This window comes from Chaetomium fimeti (assembly GCF_033439085.1).
Source record: "Chaetomium fimeti strain CBS 168.71 chromosome Unknown B0H64scaffold_5, whole genome shotgun sequence".
In the NCBI taxonomy this organism is placed as follows: domain Eukaryota; kingdom Fungi; phylum Ascomycota; class Sordariomycetes; order Sordariales; family Chaetomiaceae; genus Chaetomium; species Chaetomium fimeti.
Genome location: NW_026944333.1, coordinates 3,279,492 through 3,302,886, shown reverse-complemented (window position 1 = coordinate 3,302,886; position 23,395 = coordinate 3,279,492). Strand labels below are relative to the sequence as shown.

General features: G+C 57.7%; 6 protein-coding genes across 6 annotated transcripts; 3 read left to right on the top strand and 3 right to left on the bottom strand.

Annotated features, from left to right (window-relative positions):
* Positions 1-198: 198 nt before the first annotated feature.
* Positions 199-1,084, bottom strand: B0H64DRAFT_443910 (uncharacterized protein; the record flags this gene model as incomplete). Its single annotated transcript, XM_062806744.1, has 2 exons — positions 199-965; positions 1,045-1,084. The coding sequence occupies 2 exons, from the start codon at positions 1,082-1,084 to the stop codon at positions 199-201; spliced, it is 807 nt and encodes a 268-aa protein (XP_062658390.1).
* A 366-nt stretch (positions 1,085-1,450) lies between these two features.
* On the top strand, positions 1,451-2,866 carry B0H64DRAFT_401920 (TAP42-like protein). Its single transcript, XM_062804189.1, has one exon. The coding sequence runs from the start codon at positions 1,537-1,539 to the stop codon at positions 2,677-2,679; it is 1,143 nt and encodes a 380-aa protein (XP_062658389.1). The 5' UTR covers positions 1,451-1,536; the 3' UTR covers positions 2,680-2,866.
* On the bottom strand, positions 2,822-6,213 carry B0H64DRAFT_362504 (uncharacterized protein). The gene is made up of 3 exons (XM_062801767.1): positions 5,218-6,213; positions 4,904-5,148; positions 2,822-4,849 (listed from the first exon to the last, which is right to left on the bottom strand). The coding sequence occupies exons 1-3, from the start codon at positions 5,813-5,815 to the stop codon at positions 3,101-3,103; spliced, it is 2,592 nt and encodes an 863-aa protein (XP_062658388.1). The 5' UTR covers positions 5,816-6,213; the 3' UTR covers positions 2,822-3,100.
* Positions 6,214-7,487: 1,274 nt separating this feature from the next.
* On the top strand, positions 7,488-7,919 carry B0H64DRAFT_443907 (uncharacterized protein; the record flags this gene model as incomplete). The annotated part of the gene is made up of 2 exons (XM_062806743.1): positions 7,488-7,558; positions 7,763-7,919. 2 exons carry the CDS (start codon positions 7,488-7,490, stop codon positions 7,917-7,919), a joined length of 228 nt encoding a protein of 75 aa, XP_062658387.1.
* Positions 7,920-8,400: 481 nt separating this feature from the next.
* B0H64DRAFT_197170 (uncharacterized protein) lies at positions 8,401-13,002 on the bottom strand. Its single transcript, XM_062799186.1, has 5 exons — positions 12,532-13,002; positions 11,188-12,475; positions 11,059-11,130; positions 10,929-10,997; positions 8,401-10,880 (listed from the first exon to the last, which is right to left on the bottom strand). Exons 1-5 carry the CDS (start codon positions 12,812-12,814, stop codon positions 8,795-8,797), a joined length of 3,798 nt encoding a protein of 1,265 aa, XP_062658386.1. The 5' UTR covers positions 12,815-13,002; the 3' UTR covers positions 8,401-8,794.
* Positions 13,003-15,777: 2,775 nt separating this feature from the next.
* On the top strand, positions 15,778-23,168 carry B0H64DRAFT_197157 (uncharacterized protein). Its single transcript, XM_062799185.1, has 4 exons — positions 15,778-16,499; positions 16,562-19,020; positions 19,355-22,915; positions 22,985-23,168. The coding sequence occupies exons 1-4, from the start codon at positions 15,872-15,874 to the stop codon at positions 23,036-23,038; spliced, it is 6,702 nt and encodes a 2,233-aa protein (XP_062658385.1). The 5' UTR covers positions 15,778-15,871; the 3' UTR covers positions 23,039-23,168.
* Positions 23,169-23,395: the final 227 nt, after the last annotated feature.

The window sequence follows — 23,395 nt, the reverse complement described above, 5'->3', positions numbered from 1 at the left end:
ATCGCGGCTGAAGAGTTGTGTGATGTTGCCAACTACGCCGAGTACGAAGTTCAAAGGAATAAGTAGGGTATTGAATAGAACTCACAATCACCAACCCACGATGCTAGAACTCGAGCTTAACTGCCGGGGGGGATTAGTCCATCAAAACGTCTCCTGGATCCGGCGGAGTGTTGAACATTAGGTAGTTGAGGCCCACCATCATGGACTGAGCCTCTCCAAAGTCCACTTATCGCTGCCATCCTCCCCCTTGGTACGGTCATACACGAACCGGTCATGCAACCGGCTTTGCCGCCCCTGCCAGAACTCGACCCGTTCTGGCACGATCCTCAACCCGCCCCAGAACTCAGGCACAGGTATGTGGTCGGCGCCCTCAAACCTAGCCTCGGTTTCCTTGACCCAGTTGTCCAGCATGGTCCGGCCGTCATCGCCCTCCACGGCCGCATCCGGCTGTAGCACCGCGCTCTGCCGGCTTGACCACGCCCCGATGCGGCTCCCCCTCACCCGCGTATCGAAATACGCCTGGCTCTCCGCAGCGGGGAGTCGTTCCGCCTTCCCCTCGACCCGGACCTGCCTCTCCAGCGGCTCCCACCAGAACACCAACGACGCCCATGGGTTCCCGGTGCTCGACCCGTCCTCTGTCCCAAACAAGTCCCGGGCTTTCCCGCTAGTGTCAAAGTTGCTGTAGATGACAAACCCCTTGGCGTCGAGCTCCTTCATGTACACCATGCGCGCCGACACGCGACCCGACGGCAGCTGCGCCGTGGACAGGGTGCAGGTCTCCGGGTGCGGGATACCCGACCCGGGTTGGGATGCCTCATCGAACCAGGCGTGGAACTGATGGATGGGATCGTTTGGAGCTAGGTCGGTCTTCTTTAGACCGCCGAGGTGCTCGGTCTTGAGGAACTGACCTGCCTGAGTTGGGACGATGGAGATCTCGAAAGATTGGGGTGCGCCTGCGGGGGCGACTGTGAGAGGAGAGGTGAGCAACATGATGAGCAGTCAAGTAGTCAATGGGCTAATTAGAGTAATTTAATGGCAACCTACATATTAGCTTGTCCCCATCTTGGGTTGGGTAGAGCGCCATTCTTGCTGGGTCCGGCAAAGTCCGTGATCCTCGAGCAAGGACAGGCCGTCGGCGTATTCGTAAACAGCAGAGGTTTAGGTATTGCTCATTAAAACCGAGAGCGTACCTGACTTTGGGGGGACGCAAGAGCTGGAACATGAGATGAAATGAGGTGAATTCACGCCCACCACTAACACTCCCTGCAATTGGAACCATTGAACTGGCCAAGTGAGCCAAGCTCTCAAGGGGCGGGGCCAGGGCCAGGCATGGTTTATTGACCCCACTTCTCTGCCTGCAAGAACGACCCCGCCATCATAGAGGTACGATAAGATAAGGTCCATCCAGACCTTCGTTCCTGTGGCCATGGAAAGATGAATTGAAACCAAATAAGTGTAACTTGAGTTTGGTATTTAACTTTGTCTACTACGATTTTGAACCCACCGCTCCACGCAAGATTTCCAAAAATTAGAGTCATGGACGACGAACCTCGGTCATTGAAGGCTGTCTTCACCGACGCCGAATCCAAACGCCTTTCCCTGTCGAACTCGCCATTCGCCCCAAACTCATCACAATACGCCGACACAGTATCTTCGGCAGTGAAACTCTACCGGGACTGCCTTACTCTCATTAGCGCGCTCTCTATCTTCAGCCCAAACGAGTCGCTCGAGGATCTGTCAACCAGTGACCTTCCCTTTCTCCTGATAAACTTCCACCTCGCCGAAATCACCCAAAAGCTTCCCTCTTCATCACCCCAAGAGCGCAAGCGCATCCTCTCTGCCGCCCGCGACGCCTACGAACGATACCTTCACCTCCTCGACAGCTACGACCTTCTATCACCCATCCATAAGAAAAGTCTCGAGCAATACACCGACGCGCCCACCACCTTCAGCACCGTAGCCACCTCGGACCCCGAAGCCCGCCGCAACGCCAAGATAGCCAACTTCAAGACGGAAAAGGAGCTCCGCACCAAGCTGGAATACCTCCGCCGCCGACCGGAGTATGGCACCGAAGACGACAGGAGCGGTGGGGCTATCGGTGGAGACGAGGACGCCGTCCGCGAAGTCCACCTCGCCCACCTCAACTACAGCACCCACATGAGCTTCCAAGCGCTCGAGGGGCTGAACCGGGAGTGGGAGATTCTCGCGCTGGCACCTCCCCCACAACCCTCACCTGGAGGCGGGCCCAACCTGCTGGAGGGAGAAGAACAAGACGATGCCCGCCGCAGGCAGCGCTACACGGCCGGGGGGCTAGGCGACAACTACAGCGACCGGCTGGACCAGCCGATGCGCGGCGGGTTGAACGGCAGCGGGCCGCTGCTGTCGAGGGAGGGCAAGCCGCTGCAGCCGTTCACGCTGCTGGGCAACCGGCAGGAGCTGGCGCGAGGCGTGTTCCGGCCGGGCCACAACCTGCCGACGATGACGATTGACGAGTACCTGGACGAGGAGCGGGCGCGGGGCGGCATCATCGAGGGCGGCGGCGAGGCGAGCTGGCACCGGCCCGAGCCGGACGAGGATGATATAGAGAAGGCCGATGCCGAGACCATGAAGGCGCGCGAGTGGGATGAGTTTGTGGAGGCGAATCCTAAGGGGAGCGGGAATACCTTGAATCGGGGGTAGGGCGTGTGGTTGAACAGATGATAGGTTTGAGTCGAGTATAATATTATCATCACGCTGTAACCAGTGCCGCGGTTGAGCATATTTACTACAGTTGTACCAACGGCATCCCTAGACTCTAGATTATTCATATTGCTAGACACGCGTGATATGGACCCGAGATGGTGATATGGACCCGAGATGGTGATATTTACGCTTCATGACCATGTGCTGTGTTCCTTTTATTTACTTTTCATGACTGCCCAAATCGATGAGAAGAGAAAGATAAGAATTAGAAAATAAGATACAAGAACAACATATGGGGAAAAAGAATGCAAGAAAGCAAACGGGAAAAGAAATAAGCCGAATCCAAAACCCGCCATCACAAAGATGCACCCAAACGCCAGCCCACGCTCTTCTACCCACCCCTCCATACCTAGGTATCTCAACGCACCACATCCCCCCCAACATCCTCAAACCCATCCACCGTCGAACTCCCATCATCCGAATCCGAATCCAAATCCAGCTCCATCTCATCCGAATCCCACCCCACCTCCACCTCCCCCTCCGCCCTTTTCTCTTCCCCCTCCAACTCGTCCACATACCGCTCAATCGCCACCCCCTGCGCCTGGTGCCCCGCCGGCTGCGCATACCGCGCCGCGGTGTACAGGCCGTCTTCGTCGTCACCGGATGTGAAGGCTTCCGAGGGGGTCCCTGCGATGCCCCCGCTGCGCCCCTCCGTCATGCTAGCCGGGGCGGTGGTGCTGGCGGTGCCGCTGCGCTGGGCGGCGAGGCTGCGGTGGTCGGCGGCGGTGCTGCTGGTGCCGGTCGGGGTGGGGGTGGCCATGACCCAGTCGTCGGTGCGGCTGCTGGTGCTGGTGCTGGTGCTGGTGCCGGTGCCGGTGCCGGTGGTCTTGCCGAGGGTGAGGTCGGCGAGGTCGAGGTCGGAGGGGGCGATGCTGGAGGGCGGGGCGACCGTGGAGGCGGTGGCAGTACCCGTGGTGAGGGTGCCCGAGGGGATGGTGTAGCCCGTGTGGTAGGCCGGGCCGGGCTCGGAGGGGCCCATGTCGGCCGGGGGGATGGCGGCCTGGAAGACGCCGCCGGAACCGTCGTCGAGGCCGTCGGCCCAGATGGGGAGGTAGGCTAGCTCGCGCTCGTCGAGGGAGAGGAGCAGGTGGTCGGAGAGGAAGAGGGGGATGCCGTTGGCGGACTCGTCCTCGCGCTGCGCGTGGCTGGGTAGGTGCTGCCCGCCTAGCAGCCGCACCTCGCGGCTGAGCTGGTGGTAGAAGTTGTCTAGGTTGACGGCGGCGAGCTCTGGGATTAGTTGGCCTGCCCCCATGTGGGCGAGGACTGCGGCTACGAGGGGGTTGGTGGCCGCCGGGTTGGGGGAGTCCGCCGCGGCGTTGATGATGGGGCCGGGGGCGGGGTCGTAGGGGGGCGCGACGGCTTCGGCGAGGGCGCGCTGCAGCTCGAGGTTGAAGCTGTCGGCGTGCATCCAGAGGGGCGTGCCGCCGTAGTTGTTCGCATTGAACTCGCTGCGGGGCTGGATGCAGATCAGATGGTCCCAGAAGAAGGGGGTGAGGAGCTTCTGGGCGGGTTTGAGGGTCCAGTAGAGGCTGATGAGGGGTTTGCGGCTGACACTGGGGATGTAGTGTTTGCGTTGGGCCTCGAGGAGTTCGTCGCGGCGGCTGTTGAGCGTATTGAACGAGTCGAGGTCGAGGGCGTTGTCGACCCATCCGTGGAAGGCAGCGAGGAGGGCGGCGGTCAGGGTTTTGTAGGTGATGGAGAGGACATGGTCGGGCGCAAAGCTAGCGGTGATGGCGGCGCCGTAGGCCTGGAGCTTGTCCCACTCTTGGATGGGGCCTGAGAGGTTGCTCAAGACATGGTCGGACCGGAGCATCTTGAGCGTCTCACCCATGCGGTCGGCAAATGCGTGGCTGGCGTACTCAACCGGATCGGAAGGGTAGTCGCCCCAGTCGTCTCGCTGGCGTTGGGCCCATGTCATTGGGGCCCGACGAGTTCCCGGATCCGACGAGGCGTAGTCGACAGCAAGTTCATTGACGAGGATCTTGAAGGCGGCGGTCAAGACGCTCGGGATCTTGAGTGAGTAGGCCAGCCGGAAGGCTATCTCCGGGCAGATCTCGATGAACTTGGTGTTTGGCGGTGCCACGAGCCATTGGGTGACGGGATCGACCTGGCTACGTTAGTCTCCTGATAAGTAGTGAAGTGGAAGATCTCAGAAACTTACCACAACCTGCGGCACCTCGAGAGAGATGGCCACCTGGGCAACGGTCCACAGGCGCACAGCCGAGTTTAGGAGAAGGCCATCGCCGTTGATGGCCTTGAGCACGCGGACGATAGCGACGCGGTGCCGAATGGGACAGTAGTCCTCTACCTTGCGCCACGAGGGTATGTGGCTTGGGCCATCGGCAGGATCGTCGACGATGCCGGGGAGTTGGTCCTTACATTGCCACTCAGCATAGTCTGTCAGGCCTGTATAGATGGTTAGCAAGGGAATTTTAACAACACCGGCAGTTACTGCCCACACGTGGCCATACGTACATGCAAGGTTCTTGCAGACATCGTCGTGTCCGAGGGTAAGGATGGCGCCGACAGCCTTGTTGGCCAGCGGGCGGGTAGGATGGCCGATGCCCTCCTCAAGAATGCTGTCGGGGTAATACTGGCCGGCTAGGAACCAGAGCTTGACCATCCGGGGCAGCCACAGCGCGGCAGTGAGATCGGCCAGTTCGGCCCCCTCCGCGGGGGGAGTGAAATCGAGGACGTACTTGATGCCGGGGGGCAACTGGACGTCACGCTCGAAACCAAACCGTCGGCGGAAGCGGGCCTGGGCCCTGGGAGCGAACATATCCTGGATCTTCTTGGAGCCTAGACTAGTGAGCTTGTCGTAGCTCATGCGGAGCTTGATGTCCTGGCCCCAACGCACGCCGTCGCAGGCGATGCTTGACCTGTCATCCTTGGGGAACGTCACGATGGCGAGTACTGTGTCTTGGTTGCCAGTCGTGGTCGGGCGCCGGGTCAAAGCGATCTCCATCAAGTGCGCGTCGATGGCATTTGATGTAGTTCGGTTCAGTTCGCGATTGTTGGCAGCTAGAGTGAAAGGGAAGGCATTGGCCCTGGACTGAGGGGAGGAGGAATTCATCCTCAAAATCCTAGGTATAGACCTCACTCGCGATTGACGGTGGTTGCTTCGGGGAGGAGCCGGAAGCCAGTTCTCTCTAGGAGAGGGTTCTTTTTTCTTTCTGAAATGGCAAAATAGTTTCGAGAGCCCGAAGTAGGTAGGTAGGTAGCCCCCTGTATGGTGCGATATTGACTGCTGAGCCGTCGAAGAAGAGAGGTTAAGTACCCCAAGGTAAGGCGGGGAGTTGTTCACAGCACGGCACGGCACCGCAAACCAGGTACAGCTGAGCAGAGCACCCGGAGGAGAGCCTTGCTCGTCCTCAAACAGTCTGTTGGGTGACCTTATTGGCCAGTCGAATCTGCAGAGAGTGAAAGCATGGGGGCCATGGTGGGCGAGAAGCGTCAAGGTTACAAAGTCATGGTCCGGTCAAAGACTCGAAGTTCCCCCACCATGCCCTCCCATGAGGGGTTCGTTGAGTCCAGGGCTGTCGCTCTTTGCAGGCTGCGCCACCGAACTGCCGGTCCAACTGTCCAACAGCGAGGACGCCTGGAGCGATGAATGGGTGCAGATCCAATCAGTGGCCATGGAAGCAGGGTTACGCAGCTGTCACACTGCCCGTTTGCTGTGTGCGACGAGTAATCTGTATCCGTACATCTTCTATTTCATGTCGACAAGGCTGCTGTAATCTGACTTGGGTGGTTTAACATCTAGAAGCCCAAGTCAGGCACCGAGGTCGGCCGTCAAGATGCTGGGACAAAGGACCCTTACCAGTGCATCTTTCTCATGATCCAGGTACCTTTCCCAGCACGACATCGGCCGTGTCAGAGCGAGTTGCGCGGCCATGGAAGCCGTCCTCAGTGACTCTTCCTAACTGTCATCGCATCAACAAACGGCCGTGACGCAGTTCAGTAAAAAAGAGTAATAAAAGCCCAAGGCACCAGCAGCCTGGTTCCATGTCAAGACTTTCATATTAATTGATAAGCCAATCGGGGCTTTGCCTGGCTGGGGGAAGTGGAGAGACACAACATATTACGAATAGTACTGTGGACAGCTGCTGCCTTCAAGAGGCATGCAATGGAACCCATGGGTCTCAGTAACGACATTCAACCTAAAGTGCTGAATTCGGTAAGTTACCTTACTGCCCGACGGTAACCGCCCATGCCTGCGAGCTCACGAAGCCTCGCTCGCTCTTGCTGGATGGACTGGGGCCAAGACATGCAGACGGTCAAGGGCCCGAGCTTTCAGCACGTTCTGGGCCCTGGCAGGCACGGCTGGCCCACATCCAAGGGAGATGGGACTTCCTTGGCTCTGGGGCAGCATTCATGGATCCCCTGTCGTGAGCATCATCTCGCCTCCACTGGCACGATGCTCTCGTGCTTCACCGAACGGGCTTGACGTAGCGCCGTATCCCGTCACGCCACGAGCTGTTTGTACGAAATATATAACTACGTAAACCTCCCGCTCAGACCTACCTGCCAGCCAGTTAGTCAGGAGGCTAGTCAATCAGCTGCTGGGGAAAGTTACCTTGACACATCCTCGGCGGGTATCCATTCCATGCTCTTCACCGCCATGTATCTGTAAAACCATTCGACACACACTTCCCTTCTTAACGTGTTCCACGAAACATTCTTTCCACAATTGTCGCGTGCTCGACTTCCTCATCAACCGAAAACCACACAAAAACTACGATACCATGGCAAACACAAACCCGCCTCGGCCAGCCCCGACGGCCTCACAAGCGTCCTCCCCTCTTCGTGTTTTCGCGTACGTGCCCTCCCTCCCCTTCTCCCAGCAAGCCTCACCCACAAGCCACCCCCCCCCCCCCCCCCCCCCTCACAACTCACAACCTCCATCCACCGCCCTCAACACCACGCCCACTTTGTGGGGGAAAAAAAGGAGAGACACCAAAAAAGAAAGAAATTAGGAAACAAAATAAACTAACATTCCCACCCCCCCCCCCAACCCCAGCCGCCACCCGCGCCTAACCATCGCCGGCCTCGCCATCGTCGGCACCTGCCTCGGCTTCCGCCACGTCGCCCGCTCCTTCCGTGAGAACGAGCTGCGCCAGCAGAGCATTCCCGGGAACCGCTACGTTAGCGTCGAGCGCAGCGGTGGGGGGTTGTAGGTTTGTCATGGAAGAGGTTGTGTTTGGTGGGGTTTTGGGGGTTGGGGGTTGTGGTGATGGGGGGTGTTTGAGTTTAGGGCTAGGCATGCGTGGGGAGCGAGGATATTCTATCTGGGGGTGATATAAGAGTGGGTGCGTGATGGGCGAGTGAAGGATATTGCGAGGATGATGGCTGCTGGGTTTGTTGTTGTTTTCTTCGGGGTGTATTTGGGATCATGGTCATGCATGGTTAGCGAGGGGAGAGGGTGGCAGCGGGGAGATTGATGATGATGGACGACTTCGCATTGGGAGCATGATACGATACCAAGAATGAGCGAAAGAGAGTTGAGTTATGCTGAATAGGTAGCTGCAATGAGAGCAGCTATTATACCAAACTTGCAATCTGACTTTTATTTTGCTTGCTCTGCCCTTTTCAACTGAAGAACGCAGAATCCAGGGAGCCAGCCATCATCCACGAAGGTCAAGCACACCACAGCCTCATCCCACCGCAACAGCACAGCAAAAAGGGCACCATACCAAACACCAAACCACATCAGAAACAAGCCAGCAAAAGCTCAGCGTTACGCGTTTTGAAGTGAGCCCGCAACCAGCCCCACCACAAACGGGGAGACTCGCTGCCCACTATGACCATGCCACATCATACCCATCCATGATACGTCCTATCGTATAGCAAAATGCCACCAGCACCAACCTCGATCCGCGCACATGGAGCAGGGAGACCAGTAAATGCACAAAACGCCGCCCAATGCACCCAGCCCGCACCATGCCAAAAAGAAAAAGAAAACAAGAAAAAAAAGGATGAAACCAACCATGCTTGCAAAACGCCGTCATCAAACCCCCTTTCTCACCTACTTAAAGCCATCCACCACACCCCCCTAGAGCGATATCCCCTTCGTCGACACGCTCTCGTCATCCCGACCGAGCGGCGACATGCCCATCTCGGTGCGGGGACTGAGACTCGCCCGCCCCCTCTCCTTCTCCTTCCCCTTCTCCCTCACCGCGCCCTTGATCCCCAGCCCAGCGGCGGGACCCTCGCCCCTCGGACTCCTCCACACGCCGGCGGTCCTCCTGCCGGGCGTCATCGTCGCTGACCTCCGTGGTGACGGCGTGGCCACAGCGGGGCTATTCCCACCACCGCCACCACCACCGCCACCACCACTCCCAACAACGCCCCTAACCCGCTTGGACCCGCTGATTAACCTCTCCCCCTCCCTTTCTCTCACGGCATCCCGCTCACGCTCCCGCCCCGCAACCTCAATGAGCGCCAGACCCGAAACCGAACTCGGATCCGACCCCACCACCACCCGCCCCCTTTCCATATGCTGCTGATACTGCTGCTGTTGCAGCTGCTCCCTCGGATGTGAATGATGATGATGCTGGGCATGCGGCTGGTGATAGCGCCCCCATGATCGCGCACCAGCAGTACCCACACCAACACCAACACCACCACCACCAGCATTCACAGCATTAGCAGCACCAACAACGCCCTCGTCCGAGTTCCACGCCGCCAATCCCGGCACCGACTTCCTCCGCCTACCGCCGCCGCCGCCGCCGGCGGGCGCCGCCGACGTCAGCGTGCGCATCTCGCGCACCATGTGGCCGAGGCTGGCCTCGAGGGACTGCATGCGCGCGAGCATCCGCCTGTCGACGTCGGTGCCGTTGCTGCGCGCGTCGTCCTGGCTGAGCGTCTCTCTGGCGTTCTCGTGGTTGGCATCGGCGTCGGCGGCGGTCGTCGTCGTCTCGAGGAGGTCCGCGAGGGAGCGCCGGCGGGGCGGGGGTACGCCGTTGGCGAAGCCGCTGTTGGGGATGTCCAGCGTGAGGCCCCCGGTGCTGCGATGCGGTGCCGTGGATTGCTGGATCATGGAGCGCGGGCGGGAGGCGAGGTAGAGGGCGCGGCGCGGGGAGCGGCGGCCGGCGCCTGGCGTCAGGGGGGTGGCGATGGGTGTGTGGCGCGTGCTGAGAGGGCGGGAGAAGGGCCCGCCCGAGGCCGAGGAGGAGCTGTACGGCTGGGAGTCTTCCGGTGCGTATAGGATTGTGTTGGTTGACAGTGTTCGGGTGTGGAGCGGTATCCGTCGAGAGGTTGTCGGGCGAGGGGAATCGACTGATAACTCAGCAGGGGCGAACCGGGCCGCAACCGGGGTTGTGAAGTAGTCCTCATCGATGGCATCCTCTCTTACCGGGCCGAGATCGTCCATGGCGTTCGTCATATCATCTCCCTCGTCCTCGTCATTGGTGACCAGCTCGTCGTCGCCGTCCGCATCCCCGTCCGTATTTTCCTTCACTTCGACGGCGTAATCCCGCCGCGCAATCCCGTCGTCGTAGATGGCGGGTGCCATTGGGTAGGGAGCATCCGAGATGAAATCGGCGGGGTCGCTCGCCGTTGACCTGATGTCCGAGTAGTGCTTTGGGATCCTCGACGGCCGCTCGCGGTTCATGCTCAGCCTTCTCAGCCAATCACTGCCCATTCTACTGTCGATGGTCGAATAGTTCTGCGGCGAGATGAGGCCGCCCCCGTCGTACTGGTCCATCCAGCTTCGAATCGCCGTTTGCGTCTTCCGTCGTTCGGTCCGCCTCTGCGACCTCATATCCGGTACACGCCGGAACACCTCTTCCAGCGCTTGATCCTTCTGGTAACCAACCACCGATTCCTCACGGACTCGGGCGCTGGGGCTGAAAACACCAGGGTCCGAAAACGCGTGCTGACGGCCGCGTGGTTTATCAACCAGATCCGTTGCCTCGTACATTTCGGGCGCGAGGAAGAGTTTCTCGTAACAGAAGATGCATAGCAGCAGTGGGAAATGGGTGGTTTTAATCACCACACGGTTGAACCGCACGTACTGTTCCATGCTCATGCAATATCTCAGCGGCATGAGAGCCCAGGCGAAGATATTGCCGGGGGCGACGTAAGAGAAGAGCGCGTCATTCTTTGCCATCGAGATTGTATTGATAGCGAAATTGAACCTGCATGTCGTCAGTGGTGAACTGATGATAATGTTTTGCGAGACCCACTGGTACTCCTGGCTCGCTCTAGAAGCGATGGACATGAACGAGTTGGCCAAGACGGTGATGAGAAGGGTTCTGGCAAGGGTTAGCCACTCCGTCGTGAGTGAGAGGAATAATACGATAGAGTGCCACTTACATGACCATAAAGTGACTGATGACAAGAAACAGGCCCATCAACGCCTTACCCATCCAGCCGTAGGATGGCCACCTAGGAAGGAAGCTCCGTTAGTTTCGGGAGCTCTACTCGTTTACAGGACAAACTTACAACTCCCAAGCAGATGAAGTAAATCCCATGAGCACTTGAAACATCTTGAAGGCCACCTCTGGAGCGTCGTCTTGGCTCTTGGAAGAGGCAAAGAAGACAAAAAAGCCGCTAAAGCAAATGACGATGAGGATAAAGACCGCAGCCAGGTCCACTGCGAGAAGCCGGAGGGATATCAGAAGCCTGGAGAAATTGCGGTAGTGGTCGAGCACGCCGAATATCCTCGGTAGCAAAAGGATGGCGTTGACAGCGAGGACATCGTAAGCGTTTTGATACCACTGGTGTGGGTCGAGAAGAAACACGCCGTAAATGCGCATGCAGTAGTAGACGATCAGCAGGAGCAAGATACCAAGGTCGAAGATGTTCCAGAAGCTCATGGCGTAAAACGAAAAGCCCTCTTCGTTGAACCCGACGAGCTCGTCGAGCATGAAGCCGGCACTCCAGAACCAGAAAACTAGCTCCAAGGTGGTGATTTTGCTCGATCTCTGACCCAAGACCGCGAGGAACAGAGAAATTAGGATGATTAGGGAGCAGGTTGAGAAGAGTCGCCGGTAGCGGGGCACACGAAGCCGAGACAGCCGAAAGAGAGAAGTCGTCCTTGGGTTGTATAAGGTTACAGGCCGCCGACCAGCGGCGAATGACTGGGACCGGACAGGCTCCTCTTTGGCTCGCTGCTCACCCAGTAACGGGGTGCGAATAGTGCTTTGGCGCCGCGACTGGTTGCTCCCCGCCGCACTCGGCACAGAGCCCTGGTGTTGAGGCTCCTCTCTGGGGGAAGAGAAGCTAATGGCGCCGTTCCAAATGGCTTCGAGTTGCTGAGTCACTAAGGGGTGGGAAAGGAACTGCTTGGCGGAGGCTCGGATGGCGACCTCAAGGGCTGAGGTTCGAAGAGTAGCCGGCTTTGGCCTCCCCCCTGGCGCGAGGGGCGTCTGCGAACCCGGGATGCCCTGGAGGGGGTAGAAGTCATAACAGAGCGCATCGATAAGCTCCCGGGTCGTGTACTCCTTCAGCAGCTTGACGGCCAGGAGCTCGCACACCTTTGCCCGTGTGGCACTTGTGCCTGCGTTCCCAGGGTACAACTGGCCCTCCTTCTCAAACTGGAGACAGTTTGCCAACAGAGCGTAAAGGGTGCCTCGACAAAAGTGTTGCGTACGAATCTGCTGCAGCATCGGCTTGACGAGGAACTGCGACACCTGGGGGGACCTGAGCTGTTCCCAACTCAGCGTGGTCTCGGTCCTCGCTTGAACAATGACGCGAATCGCGTGGGTCATGCTGTATATCGGAAGCGTGTCTGCAGAGCCTGGCAGTCAGAAAGCCGGCTGAACCAGAAGAAACGGGGGTTCGCACCTAGCTGGTTGCCGGTAAAAACAGGCAAGAGCCCAGTAGACCGGGCCAGGCCGTCCTCATCCTCCACCGGGCGCCCCTCGGTCGGGTACCGGGACCGGTCCCCGTCGTTGGACTCCTCCTCATCGTCGTCATCGTCATCGGCCTCGGTGAAGTCGGCGGTAGCATGAAGGTGCCTGCGGTATTCGGCAACAGAAGGGCGGGATGCAAAGTCCTGCTCGGGGTCCGGAGATCTTTCGGCTTGCGAGGTGATACCCTTGAAGGGTCGGAGGAGGGCAGACAACATCTTCTGGTGAGGTTGGGCGTGCCCCGGTGTGCTAGCAGAGACGAATGAACGCCATGGAGATTGTCGAATATTAAAGATTGGGGTCGGGGAGGTGCTTGGGAGTCAATGGCTGCGCGGGCGGTTCTCCCAATGTGTACCGCCGTCCTGGTTCCAGCTTACACAGTTGAGGCCGAAGAAAATGTCCACAATACAACAACAAAACAACTACCTTGGAGTGAAACAATTGATGACCTAAAAAGGCCTATTCCCTTTTCTCTTCCCACTCCAAGTTGCAGAGAACCCTCCCAAAGAGAAGATGGTTAGTGAGGCGCGTGGAGCGCGACTGGCGAGGAGCCAGGAAGGATGAGATGGAGCGAGCGTGGGTGGTGGGACGGGGCTAATAAGGGGCCCGCCGTGTCTGTCGACCGATCGCCTGATACATATGGGTCGGGGGTAGCTCCTCGGGAGGATGAAGGTGAGGAGGGTCAGCTGGGGAATCCCTGCACAGCGCTAAAACACGCCGACACCCTCCCGCGCTGCTGCCAACTTTAAAATCATGGAAGAGACCAGAAAGCCAGATCAGGACAGAGGGAAAGATCTCTTGGGTTTCGGGCCCCATCCTCCTCCTTTCTCCCATCCATCCTTCGGGCCACACCGCCAGAGCTCGACACTTTGCCTTGGTGGTCAGTTGGCGAATAGGGGAGCGTGAAGCGGCGGCTGTTGCATGCGCGCAGCAACGAATCGCGGGGTCAAGCCCGTCAAAGTGGGTGCCGCCAAGGAGGTTGGCGAAGGGGCTGCCCTGCTGGGATGGCGAACAGTCCACTCCATTGCAGGAATAGCGTCGTTGGACGGAACGCGGCATGTCGCGATACAAGTGGGCGGCCTGCCTGCTTTCGCCCACATGCCGCTCTTGTTGAGACCGCGCTTGTCTAACTCGGATCAAGCGATGCCGCCATGGCGCCCTCCCCGGGTGTCGTGGTAAACGCATGACCGCACCTTCGGTGGACGGTGGACGGTGAAAGCGCAGGGTCTTTCAGGGTAGGTTACACTGTTGTGGGTTGCATTTGGCGATATGCAGCAGTCGTCGCCTATCATCCCACATGCCGACCCTCCATTCGAGTCGAAGCTGTCCATCCTCCTGGTTTGTCGATCTCTCTTCTATCTCCGTCCGACGAAGAGAACGGAAAGGCGCAGATATGAAGAGGCAGGCTTGAGACATATTAAGCAAGGAGGAGCGGGGAGAATCGGCAGAACGCTCCAGATCGAATAACCGGAAACAGGAGCATCGAATCGACGTGGAAGAACCATGGCTTGAGTGACCCGGCTGCCAAGCAAGGAAACGCCATCATGTCTTCTGATGGCCGCCAACTGCAAGTGAGATCTGAGACTGTGAAACCGTTCTGTCTCAAGAGCTGGGCCCAAGAGATCAACAGGATGATGTGAACCTGGAAGTTGTCCCCCACGCCGCACAGACGAATCGGTCGCGTAATCCTCACCGTCCCATGTCTTGTTCCAGAGATGCGATGGCAGGGTAGCAATGGGATGGGAAAGAGGAAACCCGCGTGGCCCATGCCGTGCATTAGCGAGGGCGATGGGTTTCCACAGTGCGCTTCTGGTGGATGCAGAGGTTGTGACGCAAACATCCCGTCGAGATCGGTCGAGATGAGCTCTCGAAGTTTTCCTAAAATCGGAGTTGGTTGAGCGATGACCAATGGCGGGATGCCTGGCATGGATGTCAAGGACGCAGCTAGGCGGGCAGGAACGATGCAATCAGCCCACATCCCCAGAAAGAACGAGACTCAGTGCGCTCAACGAATGGAACAGTTTAGGTTAACACTCCCGCACGTTCATCTCAAAATACTCGGTACAATGGAAGATGCCGACACCCCCAGTCGAAAGCGTGAGGATACTCAAGGGCGTCACTCAGAAAAATCTCGAGGATACCAAACTGTTATTCGGCGTCTGGCACTTCTGAGTCTAATTCGTGGTTAGGCTACTTCCTGCATTCCTTTCAGATCTCTCAAAGCTGAAGGTGCTTGAGATGCTGAACCCTGCCGATGGATCTTCGGATTAAGGACCCCATCTTCGGCCCGCAGAAGCGCTCCCGGGTCCTCGACGCAGCACCAAGCTTTTAACCACGAACCCCCACGCAGTTATTCCAGCAAGGTCAGCAGGGGGCTGCTGGCTCAACGGGGGAGCGTCAACATGATCTCAACATCGAGAGCCTCCATGTTCGAATCCAAGATGGATCGAATAGTGTTGAAAACAAGCTAAGCTGAAAGGCTGAAGCTTTTTCGGCTTGTTTATTTATTTCCTTATTTTCGTCAATATTAGATTCATTGGATTCAGAAAAGCTATTTTTTTCAGGACAGCCTGTGTTCCAACCGTCGTGGGAACAAGGGATGTGAGGCTGTATCGAAAACACCAAATTTCTGATCGAGGAGGGTGCAAGATGCACCTGAAAAATCCGATCTCAGGCGGTCACAAAATCAGACTCGGTTGCAGCATAAACCTTGCTTGCCATGGTCGAGAACCCCACGAGAACAACCCCGCCAAAATGTGTCCTGCTGCTTTGATTGGACAATCACAAGAAAAGCCTGCCGGATTCAGTCCCTACCGCCATTTATCGGCCGCTGAGAGCCCCGCGCTAGCGCATCACCGCCCTGCAAAAAAGTTTGGTGGGGAGATGTCGTTTTGCCGTTCAGCGGGGCACTTGAAGTACAAATTTCTTCAACACCCGACCATTTTTGCCTCCCTCTGCTCCTGCTCCCCTCCTATTTGTGCAGAAGGGCTGGTGAAGCTGGATCATGACAATCTGCGGGTGAAAAACATATCACTTCTGGCATTCTTTTCAGCCAATTCTTACAGCAGCACCGTTGTGAGATTCTGATCCCCACGGTCCAGCGACTCCAGTTCCGCTCCGTCACATCCTCGCTCCCCACCACACGCGACCTCTCCGATCCTCGTTCTCGAGTACTCGCTCGCCCTTCTTTTTTTTCCCACCCACATACTTTTTTCCCATTACTCTTTTCTTTCCTTCCCGGGTATTGCCTCCCTTTCTCCGAGTCATAACTCGCAATGGCTACCACGCTCTTCCGGCCTGCCACGGCGCGCATCGCCACCCCCGAGACTCAAGAACTGGTCGCCCTTGAGCTCGAAGACGGTGCCGTCTACCAGGGCTACAGCTTCGGCGCGCCTAAGAGCATTTCTGGCGAGCTGGTCTTCCAGACGGGTTTGGTGGGGTATCCCGAGTCCATCACGGACCCCTCCTACCGCGGCCAGATCCTCGTCATCACCTTTCCCTTAGTCGGGAACTACGGTGTCCCCCCGAGGGAGTCGCTAGATGAGCTCCTCGGCAGCCTCCCTGCGCACTTCGAATCGTCGCAAATCCACATCGCCGGTCTAGTCACGGCTACATACGCGGGCGAAGACTTTTCTCACTTCCTCGCAAACTCATCCCTCGGGACATGGCTCAAGGAACAGGGCATCCCTGCCATGTACGGCGTAGACACTCGCGCCCTGACAAAGCGCATCCGCGAGAAGGGAAGCATGCTTGGTCGCATGCTTCTAGAAAAGCAGGGCTTGGCCAATGGTGTCAATGGCGACACTGACGGGTTCGAACTCCCGGGCGTGATGGGCGACTGGAAGCCCCGCTTCGAGTCGGTTGACTGGGTCAACCCCAACGAGAAGAACCTCGTAGCAGAGGGTGAGTGGGGGCTGCAAAAAGAGCTTGAGGTGGCCGGGAACCTAAAGCTAACGCCCTGCTAGTTTCTATCAAGGCGCCCAAACTGTACCGACCGTCCGAGGCCGAGGCCCTGAAGCACTCCTCAGGCCGCCCACTACGCATTCTCTGCCTCGATGTTGGTATGAAATACAACCAACTCAGATGCTTCCTGAAGCGTGGTGTGGAAGTCCTAGTCTGTCCCTGGGACTACGACTTTCGCAGCGAGACCTATGATGGCCTGTTTATTTCCAACGGGCCCGGCGACCCAGCGATTTTGGAGTCCACGGTCAAGCGCATCGCCGCAGCCCTCGAGGAAAACCGCACACCCGTTTTTGGTATCTGTTTGGGTCATCAGCTGCTCGCCCGGGCTGCTGGAGCCAAAACAACCAAGCTCAAGTTCGGTAACCGCGGGCACAATATTCCTTGCACCAGCTTGGTAACCGGCAAGTGCCATATCACCTCTCAAAACCACGGCTACGCCGTCGATGCCGCCACGCTTCCCGCCGGGTGGCAGGAGCTGTTTGTCAATGCCAACGACGGCAGTAACGAGGGCGTTATGCACGTTGACAGGCCGCACTTCAGCGTGCAGTTCCATCCTGAAAGCACCCCCGGCCCCAGGGACACCGAGTTCCTGTTCGACGTCTTTATCCAGACCGTCTCGAACTGTGCCGCCGACAGCAGTCTGCTGCAGAAGGGTGTCCATTTCCCCGGTGGTACGGTCGAGGAGAACAACAAGCTCCACCCTCGCGTTTCCGTCAAGAAAGTACTCGTGCTCGGCAGTGGTGGTCTCAGCATCGGTCAGGCTGGCGAATTCGACTACTCTGGTAGTCAAGCGATCAAGGCTTTGAAAGAGGAAGGCATCTACACCGTCCTCATCAACCCTAACATTGCAACCATTCAAACCTCCAAGGGTCTTGCCGACAAGGTCTACTTCCTGCCCGTCAATGCCGAGTTTGTGCGTAAGGTCATCCTTTACGAGAAGCCCGATGCTATCTACTGCACCTTTGGTGGCCAGACCGCCCTGTCGGTCGGTATCCAGCTCAAGGACGAGTTCGAGGCGCTCGGCGTCAAGGTTCTGGGAACGCCCATCGATACCATCATCACGACCGAGGACCGTGAGCTGTTCGCTCGGAGCATGGACTCGATCGGTGAGAAATGCGCCAAGTCCGCTTCCGCGAACAACGTCGAGGAGGCTATGAGGGTTGTCAAGGACATTGGCTTCCCCGTCATCGTCCGCGCCGCGTATGCCCTCGGTGGTCTCGGCAGTGGTTTCGCTAACAACGAAGCCGAGCTCCTTGATCTCTGCAACAAGGCTTTTGCTGCCAGCCCCCAAGTGCTGATCGAGCGCAGCATGAAAGGCTGGAAGGAGATCGAGTATGAGGTTGTCAGAGATTGCCAGGACAACTGCATCACTGTGTGCAACATGGAGAACTTTGATCCCCTCGGCATCCACACTGGCGACTCGATTGTCGTCGCCCCTTCTCAGACGCTCTCGGACGAAGACTACAACATGCTCCGGACGACGGCCGTTAACGTCATCCGCCACCTCGGAGTAGTCGGCGAGTGCAACATCCAATACGCGCTTAACCCCTTTTCCAAGGAGTATTGCATCATCGAAGTTAACGCTAGACTGTCTCGGTCTTCGGCCCTCGCTTCCAAGGCCACTGGTTACCCTCTCGCTTTCATTGCCGCCAAGCTGGGTCTCGGTATTCCCCTGAAGGAGATCAAGAACAGCGTCACCAAGGTCACTTGCGCCTGCTTCGAACCCTCCCTCGACTACGTCGTGGTCAAGATGCCCCGTTGGGATCTCAAGAAGTTCACCCGTGTCTCCACCCAGCTCGGCTCGTCCATGAAGAGTGTCGGCGAAGTCATGAGCATCGGCAGGACCTTCGAGGAAGCCATCCAGAAGGCCATCCGTGCCATTGACTTCCACAACCTCGGCTTCAACGAAACGCCAGCGCTCATGTCCATTGATGATGAGCTCCAAACCCCGTCCGATCAGCGCCTCTTTGCCATCGCAAACGCTATGGCAGCCGGATACTCGGTTGAGAGAATTTGGGAGTTGACCAAGATTGACAAGTGGTTCCTCGACAGGCTCAAGGGCCTGAACGACTTCGCCAAGAAGATGAAAGACTTGAAGGCTGGCGGCGCCACCCTCCGGCCCGGCATTCTCCTCCAGGCCAAGCAGTTGGGTTTCTGCGATCGCCAGATTGCCAAGTTCTGGGGCTCTACCGAGCTCGCCGTGCGTGGTATGCGTCTTGAGGCCGGCATTACTCCTTTCGTGAAGCAGATCGACACAGTGGCGGCCGAGTTCCCGGCCTACACCAACTACCTCTACCTCACCTACAACGCCAGCGAGCACGACGTCACGTTCGACGACAACGGCGTCATGGTGCTTGGTTCGGGCGTGTACCGTATTGGGTCCTCGGTTGAGTTCGACTGGTGCTCCGTGAGGGCAATTCGCACCCTTCGCGAGTCGAACTGCAAGACTATTATGGTTAATGTAAGTGTACCATTCCCCTTCCCCGCTTTTCCAGACAACAGCTCTCCCACCCAACTCTCACGTTCACAAATGATACCGACCTTGTTTCCATTTTCTACAAGCATTCTTCCAGTCCCTTGGTCTTGACCCTTCCGCGCGGGGCTTGACCTTTCCGCGCGGGGCTTGACCTTTCCGCGCGGGGCTTGACCTTTCCGCGCAGGGCTTGACCCTTCCGCGCGGGGTTTGACCCCTCCGCGGCCGCCTTAAAACGTCGCCGCGAAGGAGACCCAAACAGACCCTGATCACTCTCTTTCCTTTACAAGAATTAGTTAGAACAATGCTAACATAAGTCGAGATGAACCCGGAAACGGTCTCCACAGATTATGACGAGGCCGACAAGCTGTACTTTGAGAACATTCTCATGGAGACGGTCTTGGATATCTACGAGGTCGAGTCTGCGCGCGGTGTTCTCGGAGCCATGGGCGGCCAGACGCCAAACAACATCGCGCTGCCGCTCCTGCGTGCTGGTGTCCACGTGCTCGGTACTTCCCCCGAGATGATCGACACTGCTGAGAATCGGTACAAGTTCTCTCGTATGCTCGATCGTATCGGTGTTGATCAGCCGACCTGGAAGGAGTTGACAAGCTTTGAGGAGGCGAGGGCCTTCTGTCAAAAGGTCTCATACCCGGTATTGGTGCGCCCTTCCTACGTGCTCTCTGGTGCGGCGATGAACACCGTCTACTCGGAGCATGATTTGCAAAATTACCTACAGCAAGCCGCTGAGGTCTCACGCGACCATCCGGTTGTCATCACCAAGTACATCGAAAATGCCAAGGAGATTGAGATGGATGCCGTGGCCAAGGACGGCCAGGTCGTCGGTCACTTCATCTCGGAGCACGTCGAAAACGCCGGTGTCCACTCTGGCGATGCCACACTCATCGTCCCTCCACAGGATTTGTCCAAGACAACCATCAAGCGTATCGAGGAGGCGACCCGCAAGATCGGCGATGCCCTCAACGTCACAGGCCCCTTTAACATCCAGTTCATCGCCAAGGACAACGATATCAAAGTGATTGAGTGCAACGTTCGCGCCTCTCGCTCGTTCCCCTTTGTCTCCAAGGTCATGGGTGTTGACCTCATCGAGATGGCCACCAAGGCGATCATGAGCCTGCCGTTCGAAGAGTATCCCGAGATTCAATGTCCGCCGGACTGCGTGGGTGTCAAGGTCCCCCAGTTCAGCTTCTCGCGGCTCTCTGGCGCCGACCCCGTTCTTGGTGTCGAAATGGCTTCGACCGGTGAGGTCGCGTCCTTTGGTGCCGATAAGTACGAGGCGTACCTCAAAGCTTTGCTCTCGACGGGCTTCAAAGTTCCCAAGAACAACATCCTCCTCTCCATCGGCTCCTACAAGGACAAGGAGGAAATGCTGCCTTCGATCAAAAAGCTGCAGGAGATGGGCTACAAATTGTTTGCCACGGCCGGAACCGCAGACTTCCTCGGCACCCACGGTGTGCAGGTGCAGTATCTCGAGGTTCTCCCCAAGGGAGAGGACCAAAAATCCGAGTACTCGCTCTCGCAACATCTGGCCAAGAACATGATCGACTTGTACATTAACCTGCCTTCCAACAACAAGTACAGGCGCCCGGCCAACTATATGAGCAAGGGATACCAGACCCGCCGCATGGCTGTCGACTATCAGGTCCCGCTCGTCACCAACGTCAAGAACGCCAAGATTCTAATTGAAGCCCTCGCCCGGCATTTCGACCTCGACATCGGTGTCCGCGACTACCAGACAAGCCATCGCACTATCCAGCTACCCGGCCTAATTAACATCGCCGCTTTCGTTCCAGGCTTGGTCTCCAGGGACAGCGACGATCTCCAGCGTGTAACCCAGGCCTCCATTGCTGCCGGTTTCAGCATGATCCGAGTTATGCCCGTCGGCAAGGAGGGCTCGATCTCGGACGTCAAGTCGTTGAAGATCGCCCAGCAGAACAGCAAGCGCGGCGCATACTGTGACTTCAACTTGTCCATCGCGGCGACGTCGGACAACGCCCACCAAATCAGCCACGCTGTGGGCGAGGTCGGTTCCTTGTTCATCCCGTTCAACCACCTCTCGGACAACATCAGCAAGGTGGCCGCAGTGGAGGCACACTTTGAAGCCTGGCCTACACACAAGCCGATCATCACGGACGCGAGGACCACGGATCTCGCATCCATTCTGCTACTCGCCAGCCTGCACAGCCGCCGCGTCCACGTCACGGCGGTGACTACCAAGGACGACATCAAGCTCATTGCTCTCAGCAAGGAGAAGGGCCTCAAGGTCACCTGCGATGTCAGCATTTACTCGCTGCACCTGTCGCAGAAAGACTACCCTGGGTGCCAGTTCCTGCCCACAGCAGAAGACCAGGCTGCTCTCTGGGAGCATTTGGAGACTATCGACGTCTTCTCTATCGGCAGCCTGCCCTACCAGCTTGCTCACTTCCTAAAGAAGGATGCCGATGTGGCCGTCGGCATCGCTGATGCACTGCCTCTCCTTTTGACTTCGGTCGCCGAGGGCAAGCTTACTGTCGACGATGTCAAGGCCAAGCTTCACGACAACCCGAGGGAGATATTTGAGCTCCACGACCAACTCGGCGCAAGTTTGGAGGTCGAGATTGACCGCCCGTACACCCTCGAAACCGCCGGTTCTTGGACTCCCCTCACCGGGAAGGTTCTGAAGGCGACTATCCAGCGCGTCACATTTCAGGATCAGGTCGTATGCCTTGATGGTTCCATTGTTCCGACGCAACCAAGGGGCACCGACATGTCGACTCATGGGGCCATGCCTCCGAATGCCGCCATCTCGTCGCCCCCTGTTCGGCCTGTGCACCATCCCATGTCGCCTATCCTCGATGACCGTCGTCAGCTGCGGTCGGCCCATGGCAGGTCAAAGATGACGGAAAGCATGGGACCTCTTGCTCCCCTAGCTCGAACTCATGGCGTGGATGACCTCGCTCTCCCCTTGAGCATGCAACCGACCGTTTCACCGCTGCAGGATATGCTCTCTGCTCCGTCCTCGTTCAAGAAGGCGCACGTGTTGTCGGTCACGCAGTACACCCGTTCCGACCTGCGCCTTCTTTTCCACATTGCCCAGGAAATGCGTCTCGGCGTGCAGCGTGAAGGCGTCCTCGACATCCTTCGTGGTCGTCTGCTATGCACCCTCTTCTATGAGCCCTCGACGCGCACCTCGGCCTCGTTCGACGCAGCCATGCAGCGGCTCGGCGGCCGGACCATCGCCATCACGACGTCAACTTCGTCCGTTCAAAAGGGCGAGACCCTTCAGGACACGCTCCGCACGCTCGCCTGCTACGGCGATGCCGTCGTCATCCGCCACCCGGATGAGAAATGCGTCGACGTCGCCAAGAAGTACTCCCCCGTTCCCGTCATCAATGGCGGAAACGGCAGCAAGGAGCACCCGACCCAGGCCTTCCTCGACCTCTTCACCATCCGCGAGGAGCTCGGCACCATGCAGGGTCTCACCATCACCTTTGTCGGCGACCTCCTTCACGGGCGGACGGTGCACTCCCTCGTCTACCTACTCCGCCACTACCAGGTCAAGGTGCAGCTCGTCTCGCCCAAGACGCTGGCCTTGCCTGCGGCCGTCCGCCAGCAGCTTGTCGACTCCGGCGAGCTGCTCTCCGAGACGGAGGCGCTGACGCCGGAGATCCTGGGGCGGACGGATGTCCTGTACTGCACGCGCGTGCAAAAGGAGCGGTTCGAGAGCCCGAAGGAATACGAGGCGGTCAAGAACTCGTACCGCATCGATTATGGCACCCTGAAGCATGCCAAGTCCAACATGGTGGTGATGCACCCGCTGCCGAGAAACGAGGAGGTCGCGGAGGAGGTCGATTTCGACCAGCGCGCGGCTTATTTCAGACAGGTGAGTCCTCTCCTTTGGGGGGTGTATAACCCGTTAATTGTGTGAACGAATTGCTGACTTTGGTAACAGATGAGATATGGTCTCTACTGCCGCATGGCCTTGCTCGCGCTGGTCATGTCGTAGGGGCTGATTTGAATTGATAGAACGTGAATCTTGTTTTGTTTTGCTCTATATATACAGGATGGATCGGAAAAGCCAGCTGGTATTTGTTTTGGGTGGTGTTTTGCTTCCATGGTCAGGGAAAAGTTCTTGCTTCTGATAGCTAGACCAAAGGATCTGTTTGAGACTAATTCGGCCCGCGCCGCTGGTTCATGGTGATGGTGTATGTGATATGGATATATGTTTGGGGGTTGGTTGTTTTGATACTGGCGTACCTTGACTACCTACATGGTTTGGAGTGTTAGGGTGCGTTGCGCTGTGGATGTATGTATATGTGTATTAGTTCTGTAAGATATATATATATATATATATAACATGTCT

What these genes read in the sequence shown, in the direction of transcription:
- B0H64DRAFT_197157 (XM_062799185.1), top strand. Translation starts at nt 15,872, where the DNA reads ATGGCTACCACGCTCTTCCGGCCTGCCACGGCGCGCATCGCCACCCCC. An exon ending in GCAAGACTATTATGGTTAAT is followed by an intron (nt 19,021 to 19,354) that starts GTAAGTGTACCA and finishes ACATAAGTCGAG; the next exon opens with ATGAACCCGGAAACGGTCTC. An exon ending in GCGCGGCTTATTTCAGACAG is followed by an intron (nt 22,916 to 22,984) that starts GTGAGTCCTCTC and finishes CTTTGGTAACAG; the next exon opens with ATGAGATATGGTCTCTACTG.
- B0H64DRAFT_197170 (XM_062799186.1), bottom strand. Translation starts at nt 12,814, where the DNA reads ATGTTGTCTGCCCTCCTCCGACCCTTCAAGGGTATCACCTCGCAAGCC. An exon ending in TTTTACCGGCAACCAGCTAG is followed by an intron (nt 12,476 to 12,531) that starts GTGCGAACCCCC and finishes CAGGCTCTGCAG; the next exon opens with ACACGCTTCCGATATACAGC. An exon ending in ATCAGTCACTTTATGGTCAT is followed by an intron (nt 10,998 to 11,058) that starts GTAAGTGGCACT and finishes AACCCTTGCCAG; the next exon opens with AACCCTTCTCATCACCGTCT.
- B0H64DRAFT_401920 (XM_062804189.1), top strand. Translation starts at nt 1,537, where the DNA reads ATGGACGACGAACCTCGGTCATTGAAGGCTGTCTTCACCGACGCCGAA.
- B0H64DRAFT_362504 (XM_062801767.1), bottom strand. Translation starts at nt 5,815, where the DNA reads ATGAATTCCTCCTCCCCTCAGTCCAGGGCCAATGCCTTCCCTTTCACT. An exon ending in TGTCTGCAAGAACCTTGCAT is followed by an intron (nt 5,149 to 5,217) that starts GTACGTATGGCC and finishes CCATCTATACAG; the next exon opens with GCCTGACAGACTATGCTGAG. An exon ending in TCGAGGTGCCGCAGGTTGTG is followed by an intron (nt 4,850 to 4,903) that starts GTAAGTTTCTGA and finishes TAACGTAGCCAG; the next exon opens with GTCGATCCCGTCACCCAATG.